Below are 18,599 nucleotides of genomic sequence, written 5' to 3'. Positions count from 1 at the left end.
AATAATCCAATGATCATGAGGCATGCATTCAAAAAATCACCACAATGAATTGGTAAAAGATCTCCACGCCCCAAGAAAACACGTCAGTTTCGGTCCAAGTAATGCTCACTGTTTTTTTTTTTCGACTTTAATAGAATTATACATTTTGAATTCATGGCTCAAGGTGAAACAGTGAAGTGTGTGTACCATCAAGGCGTTTTAGACAAGTTACGTGAAAAAATCCGCAAAACGAAACCAGAGTTGTGGCGAGACAACTCATGGTTTGTCAATTCGTCAGTTTTGTACCAAAAATCTGATTATTGTCCTCCCTCACCTTCCTTACTCGTCAGACCTGGCTACTTACGATTTTTTCTTATTTCCGAAATTAAAATTAGAGCAGAAAGAACGCCATTTTGAGACTGTTGATGACATCGAAGCAAATTTGTCACATACTTTAAAGGTCATTTCAAATAATAGACAGACCTCCTACATAATTTAACTTAAGGAAACGACTCTACTGATGCATGAACTGCAAAGCAGCTTACGGAGTTAGCCCTGCTGACCTGATTCACACGGAAATTTCAAATATTATCTAATATCACAAACCAACAGAAATAAGTTTGCGTTTCTGACCTAGACAGAGCTGCGCGAGATTGAGAAAGACCGCATCCGGCTAGAATGAATAAGACCCGGCGATTTAGTGTAACGGCGCTTTGTTGAGCTTTGTGGGCGGAGCTATCTCAGAAGCAAACTTATTTGTGTCGGTCTGCACCAAACTGTTGTTCGTGCGATTTATAGTAAAATACAATGAAATATTTTGGTTTTTATTTCTCTTCTGTATCTTAAAAAGGGTCCAGTACTCACCGTTGGAGTCCCTTAATGAAATCTGGGCGGGCCGGTTTGTAGTTCTTGACTAGCAAGTTGCAATACTTGAGCAGTCCCCCGCCGCGTATCTCCTCGGGATGCCTGGTTGAGATCAGCTTCTTCTGCAGGTGGTAGAGCGCCTCCTGGAAATCGCCGTACACCGACTCGCCCACCACCGTGGGGTAGAAGTTCTCACTGATGGGCAACTCACTGCATTTATAGAACAACAACAGCGAGTCCAGGATGATCTGGAACGAGTCGACGGAAAACTCGAACTGTCTGCGCATGCAGTCCACAAACTTGAGTTCCACACCGCGACCGCGCGAGTTTCCCAGGGAGATGAGCGACCAGCGGTCGCCGCCGGTGTTGCTGTTGACCTTCACCATCTTGCTGACGTAGGCCTCCTTCAGGCTGCAGGTGGAGATGCGCTTGCGGCTCACGCCGTCGGGCAGCATCTCGTAGAGGGAGCTGAGCACGGCGGATTTGACGCGGTCGAAGTTGCGCATGGTGGAGAGCTCCACGCCGAAGATGAGATCCAGGTCGTTGTATGGCTGCGTCTCGGTGGCGAGGACGTGGGATGCGGCGCCGCCGTTCAGGCGGATGTCTCGGACCCGCATCCCGGCGCCTCCGGACGAGGTGTCCGCCTCCAGTTTCTCTCTGACCACGTTCACCAGGTCGCGGAGGCGGATCTCCAAGGTGGGGAAGTTGCCACGGCCGTGTATGTACACCACCTCGTCCATAACGTCGTTGAGGCGACACACCTGCTCGAAACTGAGCACCGCCAGTCGTTGCTGAGATTCCAGGTTCTTCACGTCCTGTTGTGTGGTGGTGGTGGTGCTGATCACGTAGTCGTTTATCGTGAGGTTCTTCATCGCCCCTAGATCATCGTCGTCGGAGTCATCCTCGATGCCGCACTGTAACAAGAGGAAATGTACATTAAAAAAAACAGTCGGCTCTAAACATTTGCAACAAGTGAAAGTCCGTACAATATTAGTTGAGATAAAATTCCAAGAAAATTATCGGAACCACAATTCCAAGAAAGTAACGCAGGGTTCTTCTTGTTTTACTTCAACAAATATCTTACCGACTATAAATACACATTGTTGAAAATGAATAATGTATAGAATGCAGATCGTTTACTGATAAACACAAAGTCGTATTGATTACACAGCTCCACAAAAAAGAATCGAGAAAATTACAGACTGAATCCAAATTTAGGGTCCATTTAACCCCATCACGTCAGAATTTTTCATAACCTCAAAAAATAAGCCTAAAACGCAATAAACCCTCTATCCATTGACCCATTCATTCCCAATAACCCCATAACCCCTTAAACCCCCTTAACCCAATAACCTCAAAATGTGATATTCCCAAAATCCCAGTACCCCGTAAGAAAGAGACTTATGCGAGTTCAATCCCTGAAACACAATATGTTCGAGCCATGCATGCTTCTTGAGCTTTATTTCACATTCTTCAATAACCCTATAAATTCGAAACCCCATAACCGGTGAGCATGAGACTTTCGTTGGGAGAACCCTGAGCGATCTTCTATAAGAGATTCGTTGGTGTATAGGTTTAAGGCTCAAGAAGCATGCATGGCTCGAAGATATTGTGTTTCCCGGATTCAACGCGCATAAGTTTCTTTCTTACCGGGTTCTGGGATTTTGGGGTTATGGCATTTTGAAGTTATGGGGTTCAAGGGATTAAGAGGTTATGGAATTATATGGTTATGGATATAGGATTTATTGCGTTTTCGGGCCTATTTTTTGAAGTTATGAAAAATCCTGACGTGATAGGGTCAAATGGACCCCGAAAATATATGATAGACATAGTCAGACTCCAGGGGCAATTTTCTCGATTTTTTTTTATGGAGCTGCGTTATTCTCGTTTCTCATATGCGTATGTATAAGCCTATCTCTCTTGCGCATCTGCTTCTTAAGGCGGGACACATTTGACATATTAGCATTAGGCCTGTGCGATTCGCGAAATAACGAATCGATTTTCGATTAGTCAAAAAAAGTCGATTCGAATAGATTCATCGACTTGTATATTTTATTTGAATCTAATCGAATCGAGTCGAATCAACTAATCATGTGCACTAAATCGATATATTAACGATTCGGATTGATTTGTACTTTTGAATTGATCGATCAAAAAAATCAGATCGAAATATCGAAACTATGTACTAAATTGAATTGGAACATAATTGTCGAGTTAAATTTATTTGACTAGACAGTAGGCGTGGAAAAAAATTGTATATCGGTTCGAATCGATTTGTATTTTTTAATCGAATAGAATAGAAGGAAATGATGAAGCTTTTAATTGTAATGAAACAATAAAATATCAATATGTTTATTACCAAACATATAGGCAAATACATAGATAACTCAGGTATTTGGTAGGTACTGGTACTACTACCCGTAGCAATTAGAAACTACAGTAATTTAAACTTTTTATAATAAATTTAACTTACTGAATAGTCTAATAATGTTGTTTCTGTTTTATTCCTTTATTTTCAATAAAAATTGTTGATTTTGTTTTACTGTTAAAGAAATGTTTGTTTTGTGGGTACACATGCCGCAAGTGACCCATTTTCAAGCATTGCGTCAAGAGCGCCAGCAGGACGCCGCCGGACGCACCAGCGTTCCAGGAAGGGTCTACGCGGACTGGCGCCGGCGACCAGATGCGTACCCATATACCTACGACCGACTCCATACACAGGGTGTCAACACCTCTTTTTCTATACAACTTAGTTTTTAATAAATTACTTTATTATTACCGTTGAGAGAGAGAGTCTTATTTTTGCTGTACAGCGAAAGCAACCCTCAGTTTGAGCAAATTTAGGCTACACATATACATATTCAGATTCGATTCGAATTGATATTCCAATTCGATTTGACATTTCGGTTCGATTCGACAACTCGGTTCGATGGGATGTCTCGATCCGATTCGATATTTCGATTGGAGATTCCGATTTTTTCTGCGAGATGAAAAACTGTAACAATGACAACCTTTCCTCCTCCAGATTACGCTACATACAAATTTTTAAAGAGAAAAATGAAACGGTATGTATTTTTGCTAAAGCTGTACAAGTACAGTGACACGTAAATTTAACGCTATAAACTCGTTTTTGTCAGCAAAGCAAACAAGAATTCCAATTGTGGCCAATTACAGAGCCACCTTTATAGATTTTATCGGCCAGTAAAGATGTGCCGATAAAGTTGCTCAATGTCCTCCGCATAAAGATAAATAATTAACATATAATGTCAGCGTTGTGTTTCTAAATAGATAATAATCTGCCAATACTGGAAAAACCGATATCTCCTAGCGTATGGCATGAATAAAAACTAATGATAGTAATTATGTAATTTGTATTTTATGGCTGTTGGCGGACCTGATAGTTGAATAAGCTGAATGAGTAATACTCCACATGGACGGCATGCGGGAAAATCGTAACTTTTAAGGCGCATAGAAATGTAAACGCTTTCATTGAAGCAATTTTTCTATTTACGGCGTTTTCCGCACACAAAGACATTCCTCCGCTGCGAGCGGCACATTCCTTTAAATAAACTCATACAGAGGAACCTCAAGTAATATCGAGGATGAAACTTTTGGTAAATAATTTACGGAATTGAATAGATTGTTTTCGTGAGGGCAATGGCCTAATTTTTGGGTAATCCCGAAATTACATTCCCAAACAATTTTTTTTAATCTTGAGGTTAAAAAAACCGAACCTCTTGTTGAAAAAATACACAGTTGACCGCAAATGTTAATTTGAGGTTGTATTAAAACTATGATATTCCGCGAATTCGGTATTTAGTGTCGAGATTATGCGAAAAAAAAATTGCGTTGAATAAAATACGACTGTGGTGGTATTTGCATAGTTATTATTATTCGCTATGACGTTGTCTGACAAGAGATTATGAGATCAATAACTACTACAGCTTGAATTATCGGGCTTTATAAGGTATTAACTTATGATAATTGGTGATCAGATGGATGTCTAAAAGTTTGTATGCCTGTAATCCATAGCGTATTAGTCGGCGGCTTATTACAAGTGTAGCAACTACCTTTTTTAAGCACCTAAACGTCAATTTAGAAAACAAAAGTAATGATATTTTACGGAAAAAATGTCACAAAATTCGTAATAAATAACAAACTTAATAGGTCATTAAACGTTAAAGATACCACGGGTGTCATAGGATAATAATTACTTCGATCGATATTACTTTTTTTAAGTTAAAGCCTACACATGGATTTTAAATGCATTATTAATAATTAATAAGAAGTAAAACACAAAATTATTCAAAATATTTACTATTTTGCTATGCCGTGTTTCTAAAAAAAGCTTCCCTAAAAAAGTTTTCTGATGAAGGTAAAAACTAATAATTTGCATATGTGTAGAAAATTTCTATTATATGTATGTTCATTTGGCCAACAACATATTTTAATTATTTATGTCTTCAAACAATTTTATTAAATTGATGGTAAATTTTGGCTTATGGCATATCAAAAAACATTTACATTTTCATTAAAATATATTACTGCTAGGCAATATGCCAACAACTGAAATTTATGGCCGATCGCCTAGTGCGGCTGTGTTTGTGAGCCGTTTGGCCGCGCGCGCATTCATCAACTGGGCGAATACATTTTTACCACCACCACTTTTAGTTCGACCAGACCTGTACAGGAGTATGACTAAATAGATATCAGAATAAGTTTTTCAAATATTTCAGTTGAGATTGGAAAGATTATACCGTGCATGAAGAGACAACTCTGCTAGCGGTCTAGCAGATCACACGTTTAAATTACTTGTGACTTAATGCAGCAGTGTTTTAACAGTATTAAGTTTTTATATTTAATTCAAAAATTTTTATTTTACTCTAAAGTATAAAACGACGTTAACAAATAATTTTAAACTTATTTAATGTTATTTTCTCTTTCATTTAGGTGCGTCGTTCATCACCACTTTGGATTAAGCATATAAATTTCTTCATTTTTTTCCCTATTTTATTCAGTACAAATTAAAGAATCAATTTAAAAAAATGGGATCATTTCTCCATGATTTTTTTTAATTTTAAGTAAATTGCCACTTTTTTGCTTCTGTAAACATTTTAGGAAGTAAATTATTTAGTTCCCAGATTAACATCATTTTATTTATTGTCAATATTCTTGCAAAGATTCATCTTAAAACTATTCTAAAACACGTCGAATTCTCGTAAACGAAAAGTATAATATATAATACAACTTTCAAAAGCTATTTTCGCGATCTGTTCAATAATGTAAAGTTGTACAGAGTGTTCTATAGTGGGATCGTATTCGATGCAAAGTAGAGCAAAAAATTATCGGCCTTTAATCAAAGGAAAATCGTGTCTTCATTTTTAGTACGCGTAAGATGAACCATTTCAAATTTAAAATGAAATTGACTGTAAAATCTGAAAATCTACATACACACTGTGTTCTGGTAGTAGCTGTAGTCGCCCAGAGTGTACGAAGTGGTCAGTTATACGTCAAATACTAACCTGGCGAGCTTGGTCGTAAATTAGAGACCGCCTCCAAAAAACAAGTAAGCAACAGAGGTAAAATATAGTACATATGTGGAATTTAAAAAACATATTGGATTTATAATAAATTACATTAAAAATAAATAGTTTATGAGAATAAAGGGATTTTTGTAGGGAACAGGGGTGCCAGATATGAACTAATCCCTTCATCCCGTCATAATGCATAAAGAAATTATTCAATTTCGAAACCCCTTAAAACCGCACTGCACTGGATCCTTTGACAGGCAATGATTTATTACTTTGCATTGAATATGATACATATATCATTCGGTAGCCTTTTTATAGCCGTTACAAAGTTATGTTGAGTCGTTAAAAAAATTTTTTTGAAATATCTAGTGTTGAAAACAGATGGTGTTTACTGTTTATCCTGAAAGAGGTGTAACTTAAACGCTGTAAAAAAACAAATTCAATTTTACTTTAAACTGAGGCACAAATGTGCCGCATTTTCTTTTTTACTTAAGCATTCGAACTTGTTTATTATTGTTATTACTATTTTTGGTTAGTACAATTTTTGCTTTTTTTTCTGCTCTAATTACACACTAAATGGACTTTTTCTTGCGTAACAAAGCAATTATTATTATTATTATTTAGAAAAACATTATTTATACGCCTATATCTTGAAAAAGCGACATTTAATTGTCTTTGTGGTATGTGAGCCAAAATTTCCCCATAACTTTTGTTATTTTTTTTACGCTTTTCGCATAAAGAAAAGACAGGAATAATTTTCGTGTGATCATCCTGTACTACTAGTCGCTACTGTTACTACACCAGAATCACAACGTGTGTCCCATTAAATAAACTAGGTAATATGGCGAAAGAAACGACTTTAACTGTCACCACTGACGTGACGTCACGCGCAAAGCGTTGAGGCCTTATAATGTGGTAGGTAGTTGTCGAGCCGGTCCTGGCTTATTGCGCAGTATTGTTCCATGTCATACCGTACCATTTTGGGGTTCCCTTCTCGACACGGACAGCCATCGCGTGCGAGCTGGCACTCTCTCCGCTTTTCGGCGATCATCGCGACGTGCACACTTAAAATCCCGCTCGTCGACAACGGCGCCGACCGACTCGCTGCTGGCACCGGACGCGGACGACGACGCCTCCGTATACGCGTGTTGCTAGGTGACGGGTGTCTGGACTTCTGGATCTGCTAGAGAACCGCCGCGGTGGCGCCGGCGAGGCCGTGACGTCACGGGAATCTCGTGGGCGTCCTCAATGGGAAGCGTGGGCGAGGGTGCAGATGGGGTACGCGACGCCCACGCCGCGTGCCCCGGGCCCCCGAGTACGCGGATCGATCGCGGATGCAGTCGCTCTCGGATCGCGCTGGAAGAGATTTTCGGTGATGGATTCGGTAGGTAGCGGGGTCGGGGGGATGAAAAATGACACGCAATATCTTCCCCTTCCGTTTATGTACTACTACGACGTCGTCGGCGAAAGCTCTCTGCGGCCAACACCTCGGTTATGAATGGGGAGAGGTGTTGCAAGCCTTCAATCATGACGATTCCAACCACTTGACAAGTGCTTACAGCGTTTTCCGAAAGAGACGAAAAGTCAGTCGTTTCAGACTCTCTCGGACATATTAACGGGATTATTTCTCTTTTTTTATTACACAGTGGTACATTTAACTGTGTAAGACAATTAATTGATACCCCTTTTTGCAAAGAATAATCGGAAAGAAAAGTCAAAATTAAATAAATGAAAAAAATTATAACGATTGACTTCATTGTGATATTTAGAGTAATGTAATTTGCCTATTTCGAACTATGCACTGTTGTCGGTATTGCACATAACTTATTTTTACTATATTTGATGTATATATTCGAACAAGTGTGATTTTACATTGACCTTTTCTTGCTCAACCAGTCAGAATAGCCACGTAATCATCAGGTGAATTGTACAGTGTGTGCGTATAAAGAACTCTGCTAGCGGTCTAGCAGACCACATGTTTGGATTCATTTGTGGCACAGTTAATGCATCATAGGATTTTAGCAATCTAAGTATGTTATTACTAAAGCTCGGGGTTTTCGTCGGCCAGTCATAGGCGTGTTCGTAGGTATAAATAAAAATAAATAAATTTGCGTACTTTATCAGCGAAAGGTCGTTTTTTACCGGACGCGACCGCAATGATCATCCGACCGAGTCCCGAGCTTGAGTTATTTCAAATAAATACTGAGACAAACAAAAATAATATAACTTTGTCTAGGTTATGTAAATCTTCATTTAATGTTACGAGAAACGTCAATATTAACCGTACTGCACTCTGACTAACTTTTACATGTGGGTTGTAGGTGTCAGGTTTCTGTTCAGATCTATTTTACTTACTGTTCTGTTTATACTGTATGTGGTTTTCGATTTAATGTTCCAAAGATTCCACTTCAAAACATGTCATGAATAAAATCCTCATCGAGAGAAAAGTCTTCACATCAATGAATAAAAGAAATAAACGAGGTTCTTGGTGATGGACTACAGGTGGCAGGATTAGGGGGATGAAAAATGGCACGCAAGTTGGAAGCCTTCAATCATGCCGATTCCAGTAGCTTGACGAGTGCTTTTCGAAAAAGACAGAAAGGTGCAAGTCAATCATTTCAGTCTCGCAGACGCCGTACTCTTTGTCTCACTTATTAATAGAATCGTTTTCATTTTTTTTATGAATATTTAAAAAGGGTATTTTGAAAATTTTTTAATTTTCGAGTGTTATGTGCCAAATAAATAATACTATTTCTAATGACTGCGTTGATTGACCAATGACAGTTGCTTGTATAATTTTTCTTACTGCTCGGCCGTTTTTATGGTTCCCATAGACAAAAATCATTCCAGCTTACGATTGGTCAAAATAGAGTGAGTCGGTATGATTGGTTGCTGTTGGCACTGTCATCTTAGTAAACATAACACAAGATAAAATTGCTAATGGTAGTTTCCATATGGATTCAACGGGCAAAAAAATTGACCTCTTCAATTTTTTTTAAATTTCGGGATGTTAATCTGCTTTGAATTTCAGGAGACCGGTGGTTTTTGTTTTCCAGAAAAAAATATTGGAGCTCTGTGGCGCCACGTCAAAGTTTACGTGATAGCTTTATTCCGAAAATGAATATGCATATTTTTTCAAGTAGCCGTTATTTTGACACTTTTATCCATTTTTAGCAAAAAAGTCAGTTCATAAACGAAAATTAAAAGATACCGAGGCATTATAATTTCTCGTTAAGCATCTGATATATGTGGATATAAGATTTTATAAATATTTTTATAGAAACACCTTTCAACATAATTTTTTAATTAATCCAATTCCCATCTTAAATTCGATCTGGTAAAAATGTTATAATGTTACAAAATGAAGTGACTATACCAACATTGTTTACTCCTACACAATTTAACCTAAAATAGTGTGACAAACAGTGATAACTCGGAACAAATAAAGTTGTTATGAAGAAGCAACCACTTAGATAACAACATTAAACCTTGATATTGATAAAAAAGACACAAATACACATTTTGGAACAGTTCAACTCGTACAATGTTTTCCTTATAATTAATTTTATCTCACTTTTCATGCGCTAAGTATACTTCGAACTATTAAAATGATTTCGAGTTCGTTTTTCCGGTTGCATCAGGAATTATACCGGAAAATCACCTATTTACTAGTTACTAAACATATTAATGATGCAGACATAATAAAAATGTTATATTTGAGTGACGTGTAATATCCGTTTGTCTTTTGTGCTTTGTTCAATGAACGATACCGAAACCAGTTTTCATTAGATGAGTTTCAATTTTCGACGACACTAAATCCTGACTAGTAGGAGTCATAGAATAGATTCACTTGAAAGAGAAAAAGAGATGACAGAACCCTCTGAACGAATTCGTGTTTAATATTTAACAAATTTTATCACGAAGTTGAAAAGCGAATGACTAGCAGATTTCTTTCAATCAATTCGTGAACAAATACGATTCTGATCGAATATTTTAACTAATACCTGATAGAATTATAACCTGTAAGATTAATTTTGGACGTTACGTCACGTGATATGTAAAAATCGCTCGAACAATAAATCCCCTTATCTTATCTGTTACAAGTGCACCTCGTCGGATGACGACAAGGATCTATATTTGTTTAATCGTAGGTGTCCCCGATCGCTCGACAACGTTTTTCAACTCCAATGACGTTTTAAGACCCCCTAATCTAGCCGTTATATCCGGGATAATCCGCCTGGCGTGTTTTAATTTCCAAGGCCGACCTTGACCGGTGAGAGGTCACACGCAATTTTACGATGACGAGGCTGTCTGCGAACACCAGGAGTTTTGGTCTTTGAATTAGATTTTCCTTTGTTTCCCAAACGATAAAATCGCGCTTATATGTGTAATAGGGTTCTTTGCAACCAATAATATTAACAGGACACGAACACCAGTTCGAGCTGATGAATTAAAAAAAAAATCTTGGCATTATCGACTTAAAGGGCCCCTCACACGGTCAATATCATTGAAGCAATATCGATATTGATCAATATATCGAACGTATAAGGAGTATATAGAAGCAATAATATTGGAGAAAATAAAATCAGTTCGATTTTTATTGAAGGCCCGTCAATATATTGAGGCGGCATCAATATTATTGTCACATATTGCCATGCCATATTGTGCAATAAAACGTCAGTCATTTTCAAGACGCGGTAGAGGTTCTTTCTATTTCTCGTACTATTACGAGTGTTTGTTTGAGTTGTTTGTGGGTTTTTTTCCAGAGATGGAAACTGATAAAAATGCAGGTGGTGAAAAGAGTAAGCGAAAGAAGCAATCCCCATATTCATGACTCCAGCGTCTATTTAACCACGCTATTCTTTGCCTCCTTCTTTTGCTCTTCTTGAGGACCGATAGATCCATCCTACCCGACTACAAAATTGAAACCGACCCTTTATTGATCAATATTATTGACTCGTGTGAGGGCTACCGTTTTTTTTTTACCACCGTGTAAGAGGATGTGAATCGGCGGATGAAACTTCTCTGCATATCCTGGGCGAGTGCCCGGGATTTGCACGTAGCAGAATGGCGCTCCTTGGGAGACCCTATTTGGAACCCAAGGAGCTGAGAGAAGTGTCAGCAAGGAAGCTTTTGGACTTTGTAAAAAGGACAAATCTACTTGCTGAATAGGACTAGTAGTGGGACGCACAATAGGCCTAATTAGGCCGCAGTGCTATGGGACTTTTAAAGGACCAACCACTAGATGAAGATGAAGATGAAGAAGAAGAAGGGGCCCTTAAGAGTAGATGAAATTATGACAGGTTTACTTTGCCATATCTGGAATACATGGAAGAGGCATCTATAGACACTTAAACCAGGAGGGATCTGTTTTGGTGTAGATGTTTTATATAGTATCGCTAATTTTTGCTTTAATGGCTCCAAAATGATATAACAAATGGTGAAAAAATTGGAAAAATTCATTTTTTTTCTCTTTTTTTTTTCAACACAGGTCAAAAACTATTCATTTTAGAGAAAAATTGAAGAGGGAAAAAAAGATTCGTAATTAAATCTTACACATGATATACCTATTTTCAAATAAAAAAATACATTATTATAGGATCATCATATTTGACTAAAAAAATCTTTTTAATATAATAAAACATCACACCAATTTTCGTTAAAATCGATCCTAGTTTTCGAGTAATAATTTTGCAATCCAGATTTTTGAAAAAAAATTGAAATTTTTGCAAATTTAACTGAGCCTAAATGAAGACTTGTAGATACTTGAAAATTTTATGACATAAAAAAGGGCACTCAAACTTTAAAATGCGTTTAGAAAAATTAAAATCCGTTAATTAGGAGAGCTGTGGCAATTGTTTAAAGATAATATGCGTAATTTTTGCGCTTATAAACAAATAGAATAACTATAAATTCATTATAATTATTTTTTTAAATTATGCTTTTAAAGTACTCAGAAAGACGCTTCTTTAAAAAAACGTGGTGATTCGTTAATTGTTTCCAGAGTTATAGTCGATCAAAGTTGGCATTTATAATGTAACTACGAGGTCTGGAGAGCTGTTTTTTAAACAAATACCTTTGTCATTCGGAATACTTTCCTGGAGTGAATTTGTAAAACTTGTGCCCTTGTGCAACCCATATAAAATGTTGATTAAAACTATTGGACCGAGCACGAAATTCACGAAAAATGTATGGGAGGTAGTGATCGGCTACTCCGGCCGACTCGAAATTGAAATCGCGCGTTCAAAATAGCGGCGTGCTTAAAAATTTTGATTATATCGGCTTCTAGTGGACCAATTTTGATGGTTTTTTTTTAAATCGACGTCTCGCGAGCTGAAAGTCCAAATATCCCATTTTCAAATGCGAATTATTATTAATTATCGATCTATTAATGTATTGATAATTACTACTTTTTAATAATCATGTGTAAAATTGAATTACGAATCTTTTTTTTTTCTAAAATGAATATTTTTTGAACTGTGTTGCAAAAAGGAGAAAAAAAATTGAATTTTTTCCAATTTTTTCACCATTTCTTTAATAATAAGTTTAGCACACGTTTTGTTATATCATTTTAGAGCCATTAAAGCAAAAATTAGCGATACTATATAAAACATCCATTCATGGGTGTTTTGACACAGATTCCGCTTGGTCTAACTCTGAAATGAGTGTGATTTGAATGAAATCTAATGTGTTGTATCTACAATCACATATTTTGTGTATTTCATGTACTTACAAGTGTTAATTTGCAAGCCTCCTCCTAACCCACATTTCATCTTTATGACAAAGTCTACCACCGCATACGTCACTACTGCCAGTAATGATAATGATCATAGCGATGCGTGACGGGTTAGTTCATTGTTTTAGGCGCGCGACCTTGCCAAGTTGCTGGCTGCCTAATCTAATTAGCTTTTTACTTGTTCGCCGCGTTCCTTCTTTCGTTTTTCAACGACTAATGGCGGAAAATACCAGAGCGGATCCACGAATTACCCCACCGAGTTGAAGCACGTGTGGCTTGAGTGAACAGCACACTAGCTGATAAGGATAACAGGTCCAACAGGCGATTTTACAGACATGTTTGTATCCACCTGCGCCTTTCAAATTTTAGGCGTTCGCTTTGCAGCGGAAAAAACAAAACTCGATTAATTGATTCTTAGTAAACCAAGTGCTCAAGAGCCCTAATTAGAATGTTTATTTGGGTGTAAATTTATTTTTATCTCAGATCGAGTCTCAGATAATGTAATAAACGAAAAACAAAGATAAAATATGTCACTGATGTTTAGATATAGGTAATTAGGACAAATTTGCAAATACTTTTAAAGAACGGATGGCGCTTTTGGGATTTTATTCATTTTCAGTAACGTCTGCAAAAATTATTTTTGTTCACGAATATTAAAAATTAAAATATTCAATACTATGACCCAGAAATAGCATTTCAGCAATTGTCTGAAATTTAAAACATGCAATTTTGACATTGCTAGTGTAACACATTGTTAATTGTGGCCTATAGTCCGCAAAGTAGTTGCTTTGTCCACATAGTGGTCATGCTTTCATAGTCATAGTCTTTCCGATATCAATTGAAAAACGAAGAAATTGGCAGTATATATCCTGTTTTGTCGTTGACGCAGCAACTCGGCAATGAAATATTCGAAAAACTTGTTCCCATATTTATTTAGCCATACCCATATATAAGTCTGGTCGAACTAAACGTGGAGGAGGTAGAAATGTATACGCCCAGTTGAAGACTGCGCGCGCTGGCAAACGGCGTGTAACACAGCCGCACTAGACGATGGGCAATAAATCTCAGTTGTTGACAAATTGACTAGCAGTGCAGTGCAGCAATGCGGAATTTGGCGTGATTCAGGTAATTTTAATTTATTATAGGCAGGTTCTATTAATCATTCAAATTACAATTGCGAAAGGGATAAATAAAAGGGTTTGTTTACTAATACACGGCATTTTGGAAACCTTTTGAAATGGAACAAAATGGAATTTATCATCAATGTAATAAAATTGTTTGAGGACATAAATAATTAAAATATGTTGTTGGCCAAATGACCATATAATAGAAATTTTCTATACATTATATACAAATTATTATAATTTTTTACCTTTAGCAGAAAACTTTCTAGGGGCGCCTATGAAACTCATTAAATTTTATTGCTAGGCGTTTTTATACATGTTCAAGTGTACTATCACCCTCTGTATTTACGGCAGGTCTTTCTGAAACACCCTGTATAGAGAAAGGCAGCACATTGTTGATGAGTTGTTGCGTTTCTGTCGATTTGTTATTTTCACAACCGGTGTTTTTTTTTAAGTAGGTACTTTTAAAAATATTTTTTAGTGAATTGTGGTGTATTCAAATAAAATGCTGCGATTTAAAAGAATAGATGGCAGATATGTTAAAAACCTTTTTTTCTGTGAAATGAAAGTATGACGAATAATTTATACGCGGTAAGTCCTTCTCCCAAAGTCATGGACATAGAAATAGTTTATTGATGACTATAGGAATAGCAAAGGCAGGAAACAGGCCTTAAATATTTTTTTGGTGAAGTTTCTTTGACGGATTGTCTAAAAAGATGCGTATTTAAATTTTTTATATGAAATAGGAATAAAAATAAATAAATTAGCATCTTTTAAGCGTAAATTCTATAGTGAAGTCAGTGGTTCTAAACAAGTTTTCTGTTAAAATTATGCATTTTCTTTATACATTTGAACTTACTTTTACAATCCGCTACTATAGCGCTAGATCGCCACTGGAACGACTCCCAACAATCGAAACGGTTGTCCAAATCTAATGTATGCACCAAATTATATTATTTTGTTACGATTTACGCAATTCCAATGTCAGGCGATGGTAGTGGCGCAGCAGGTTAATACAAGTGCCCGTATTAAATAATTCATCAAAAGCGTCGGCCGAACGAAACAAACTTTTCCTTTTACTCGATTCAATGCTGGCTGGAAACTGTGTCGAAACGGAGCCGGTTGTTTAAATTTAACTATTTCATTACTAATATGTGAGCCAATGTGTGAATTTTACGCCGCAGCGAGTTGTGAAAGGAGACCGGTCACACGAGAAAACCGAAATGTTTTTTTTTTTTCTCCGGCTCGACCCAAGGTTGTACGACGAAAATTTTAGGTTAAACGGGTTGCTCAGTTTTAGTCTTGTTAACTGTATATGTCTACAGAAATGTTGCTTATGACGTAAAACAACTGTAAGTGTAAGTCAGTTGTTCCATTCAACGCCTACTCAATGTAGGTGTCTTTCAAAAACTTATGACCGCATTAGGATCGGTTCGAAGTTCCAATTCGCACAAGTCAGGACCGTACTTAGGTATAATTGTAAAAGGGAATAAAACAACTGTAAAATCTAAAATTAAATTTATAAGAACTATGTGAAGATTGAATTTTTAGTCATATAAATTTTAACAATATTTAGAAAAATTCAGAACAGTAAAAATTTTGTTTAAACTAATAGATTTATGTTTAGTTTTCAAAACATTATTTGGTAATAGTGACTGATGTGATATTTCGGCAAAAACAAAATAGAAAACAATGTCACCAAATTTTCTTTCTGAATATTAATAAATTTTGCGCATCTCTATAAATATTTTTACTAGAAACGAAACTATGTCGTTTAAATAAACATATTATAAATTTTTATTATAATAATACTATAACTTAATGAATTATATCGCTTACGTTTACTGTTTATCGAAATTTTAAGTGAATTGCAATTTATTTGAACATTAAACCAATATATACATAGACAAAATTGCGTTTTAGTATGAGAATTAGAAACATAGTTTAAATTATCATTTTATTGATATGTATAAGCACGCACATAAAAATATTATTAATATTTGGATATTTTAATATTGTTGAATATAAAATTTTAATTAATAACTTGTGATAACATTATCTCAGAGATAGCGAAGTTATCTACACAAACAAAATAGAAATATAGCTATAAATCCATCTGCATATGTAACACGTTACTTTTTCAAAACGTTTTCTTTTGTGTATAGCCAATTTTTCCATTTATCAACATCTCTGAAGGTATTATCTCACAAGTTATTTGTAAATGTCACAAAAATGTGCGATGTATTCTTAGAAAAATTTCCGTAATTCGTGACATTTCCTTTAAAGCAAACAGGCATTTCCTCTTTTTTTGCTTTTCTAGATTATCGAAGTTTATTTGGAACTATTTTTGCAGCAGGTGTAAAATCAAATACATACTATTTTACTAAAATTAGTTATATTAAAAAACCCAAAACGTCTTCAATTGGTTGTATATTTTTTTGGTTTTAAATTATTATTTCCTTTACTATTCCATACACCAGGTTTTGCTGAATTTTTATACCCATTAGCTGCATCGGAATTTTTTTCGTTATTTCAAAATTTTGCTCATTTTGGATTTTAATCAAGCAATTTTTTTCTCTACAGTCATGTCAAATGTATCAGTCTTTGAAATAATTTCCAGTATAGAAAATGGCTTTGCAAGAGCCTGCGCAATAAAAATTTTTAATAATCGATTTCAGTTAAAAAGTGTATCAGTAAGAACATTTTGTGTATATCCATATCGAAATTAACATAATTGTCAATAAAAATTCTAGGCATCGCATTACCACCCTTTGACGTAGCAGACAGTAGTTATAAGATAAACGAATTTGGTAACTCATTTTTAAATTTAAACATTGAACGATAAAAACTTGACTTCATTAAAAAAAAATGTGTAAAATTAAATACCTAGACTGTATTTTGTCAATTAAATAAATAGGTACCTACATACAGTCCTTACTATATTTATTAAGATAGAATTCCAAGAAAAGGATAAGCCAATAAAGTTCTGTTATCGGAAATACTGTAACAATTTACCACGGCAGTGGCGTGCCTTGAAATTTTCTGCCATTGTTTTTCTACTTTCAATATCCAGCAAATAATTAGTAATTAATAATTAATAAATATTGATAGACCAATATTATTATATTATGCTTTTATAGAAAAGTAAATATAACATAAGCTAATAATAAAATATATATTTAAAAACATAATAAAATAAAATTCCACATTTTCATAGTTCCGCAGATTTGGGGTATTTTCCCTAGAATTAGGGAAAAATCCCCAAACCTGGCATCGCCGCCCAGAAGGTCGCCTCGGCAGCCAGCTACGCCTGCGCGCGCCACGGTTCCGTTTCGCGCTACCGGCACTAATCAGCGGCACCGACAGCGCCCTTACGTAACAGACGAGCAGTTTTTCGCTCGTTTTTTCTTCTGTTTGGGTTTCGATAACGCGTATTAACAAGGAACTTGCCACCAGACCGGCGACGCAATCAGCGCGGTCTACTTACTCCGGGTCCGTGGATTCCTTAGCGCCAAGAGAGCTCCGTGGCGTTGTGCAACGGCGCGCGTTCACTTTCTAAATGTATGTTAGATACAAGGCGTAAGTGTTGCAAGGCTCGTATTTTACGCAGTTTTAAAATTAATAACGCGCCTTGGTGCTTTCGACGCGACGTGTTGCCGTCACGTATGATTCGACACCGCTATCATTATGTAAGTGTCTAAATGATAGGAGCTACTATTGAAAGTAGGATTGTCATCCCATTTTATATACGGGTATGCCTCTGTAACAAAAGCCAGAACGCGTAGTAATTATTTGTTAGTTCTTGGAACGGATGGGCCAAAAAGTAAAATATTTCAGTCAATACTAATTTATCGGAAAGTGAATAGTTTTCAAGTAGGTTTAACGTCGCCAAGACCGTCCTTCGGGGAAGGCTTCACGGAATTTAGCAATATTTTTTTTACAAGTTCACTTAAACTGTCGGGGCCATGTGTTGAGCAGGTATAAAGAGAAAAATCGATATTTCAAATAACGCGCGAAATGCATTCCAAAGAACGTAGGAATTCTAGGAATAAGTTGTTAGAATGTTGTAAGGAAAAGAAAGTAATAAGTAAAATAGCTGGTTTCTTGGCGGATTTTCCAAGCTATAAGAATAGATTAAATGAGATGGACTAATCCGTCCCGTATCGCTACACGGAGTCACTAGAGGAAGGCTAGGGTTATTTGTAAGTCAGTCAATTAGGTAAAATTATTAACATGGCATAGTTATGCCAAAGCGTCCCGATATCCAGGGTTCCCGATAGTAAGATAAGAACAGAAACGTCTGGACCCAAGAAATGGGCGTGTCGAAGCGAAGTGTCGAATACAGGAGAGATTTACGAGAAAGTC

General features: G+C 36.3%; 1 protein-coding gene across 2 annotated transcripts in view; it reads right to left on the bottom strand.

Annotated features, from left to right (window-relative positions):
• The window catches only part of LOC108911427 (putative nucleotidyltransferase FAM46C), a 74,750-nt gene that overhangs the window by 10,796 nt on the left and 45,355 nt on the right, over positions 1-18,599 (bottom strand). For both annotated transcript variants that reach the window (XM_018716364.2, XM_018716365.1), the window contains exon 2: positions 844-1,757. In XM_018716364.2, coding sequence (XP_018571880.1) covers positions 844-1,757 — 914 coding nt within the window. The remainder of the gene's footprint in view (positions 1-843; positions 1,758-18,599) is intronic.

This window comes from Anoplophora glabripennis, unplaced genomic scaffold (genome assembly GCF_000390285.2).
Source record: "Anoplophora glabripennis isolate ALB-LARVAE unplaced genomic scaffold, Agla_2.0 scaffold473, whole genome shotgun sequence".
Taxonomy (NCBI): domain Eukaryota; kingdom Metazoa; phylum Arthropoda; class Insecta; order Coleoptera; family Cerambycidae; genus Anoplophora; species Anoplophora glabripennis.
This window is presented reverse-complemented; position numbering and strand designations above follow the sequence as displayed.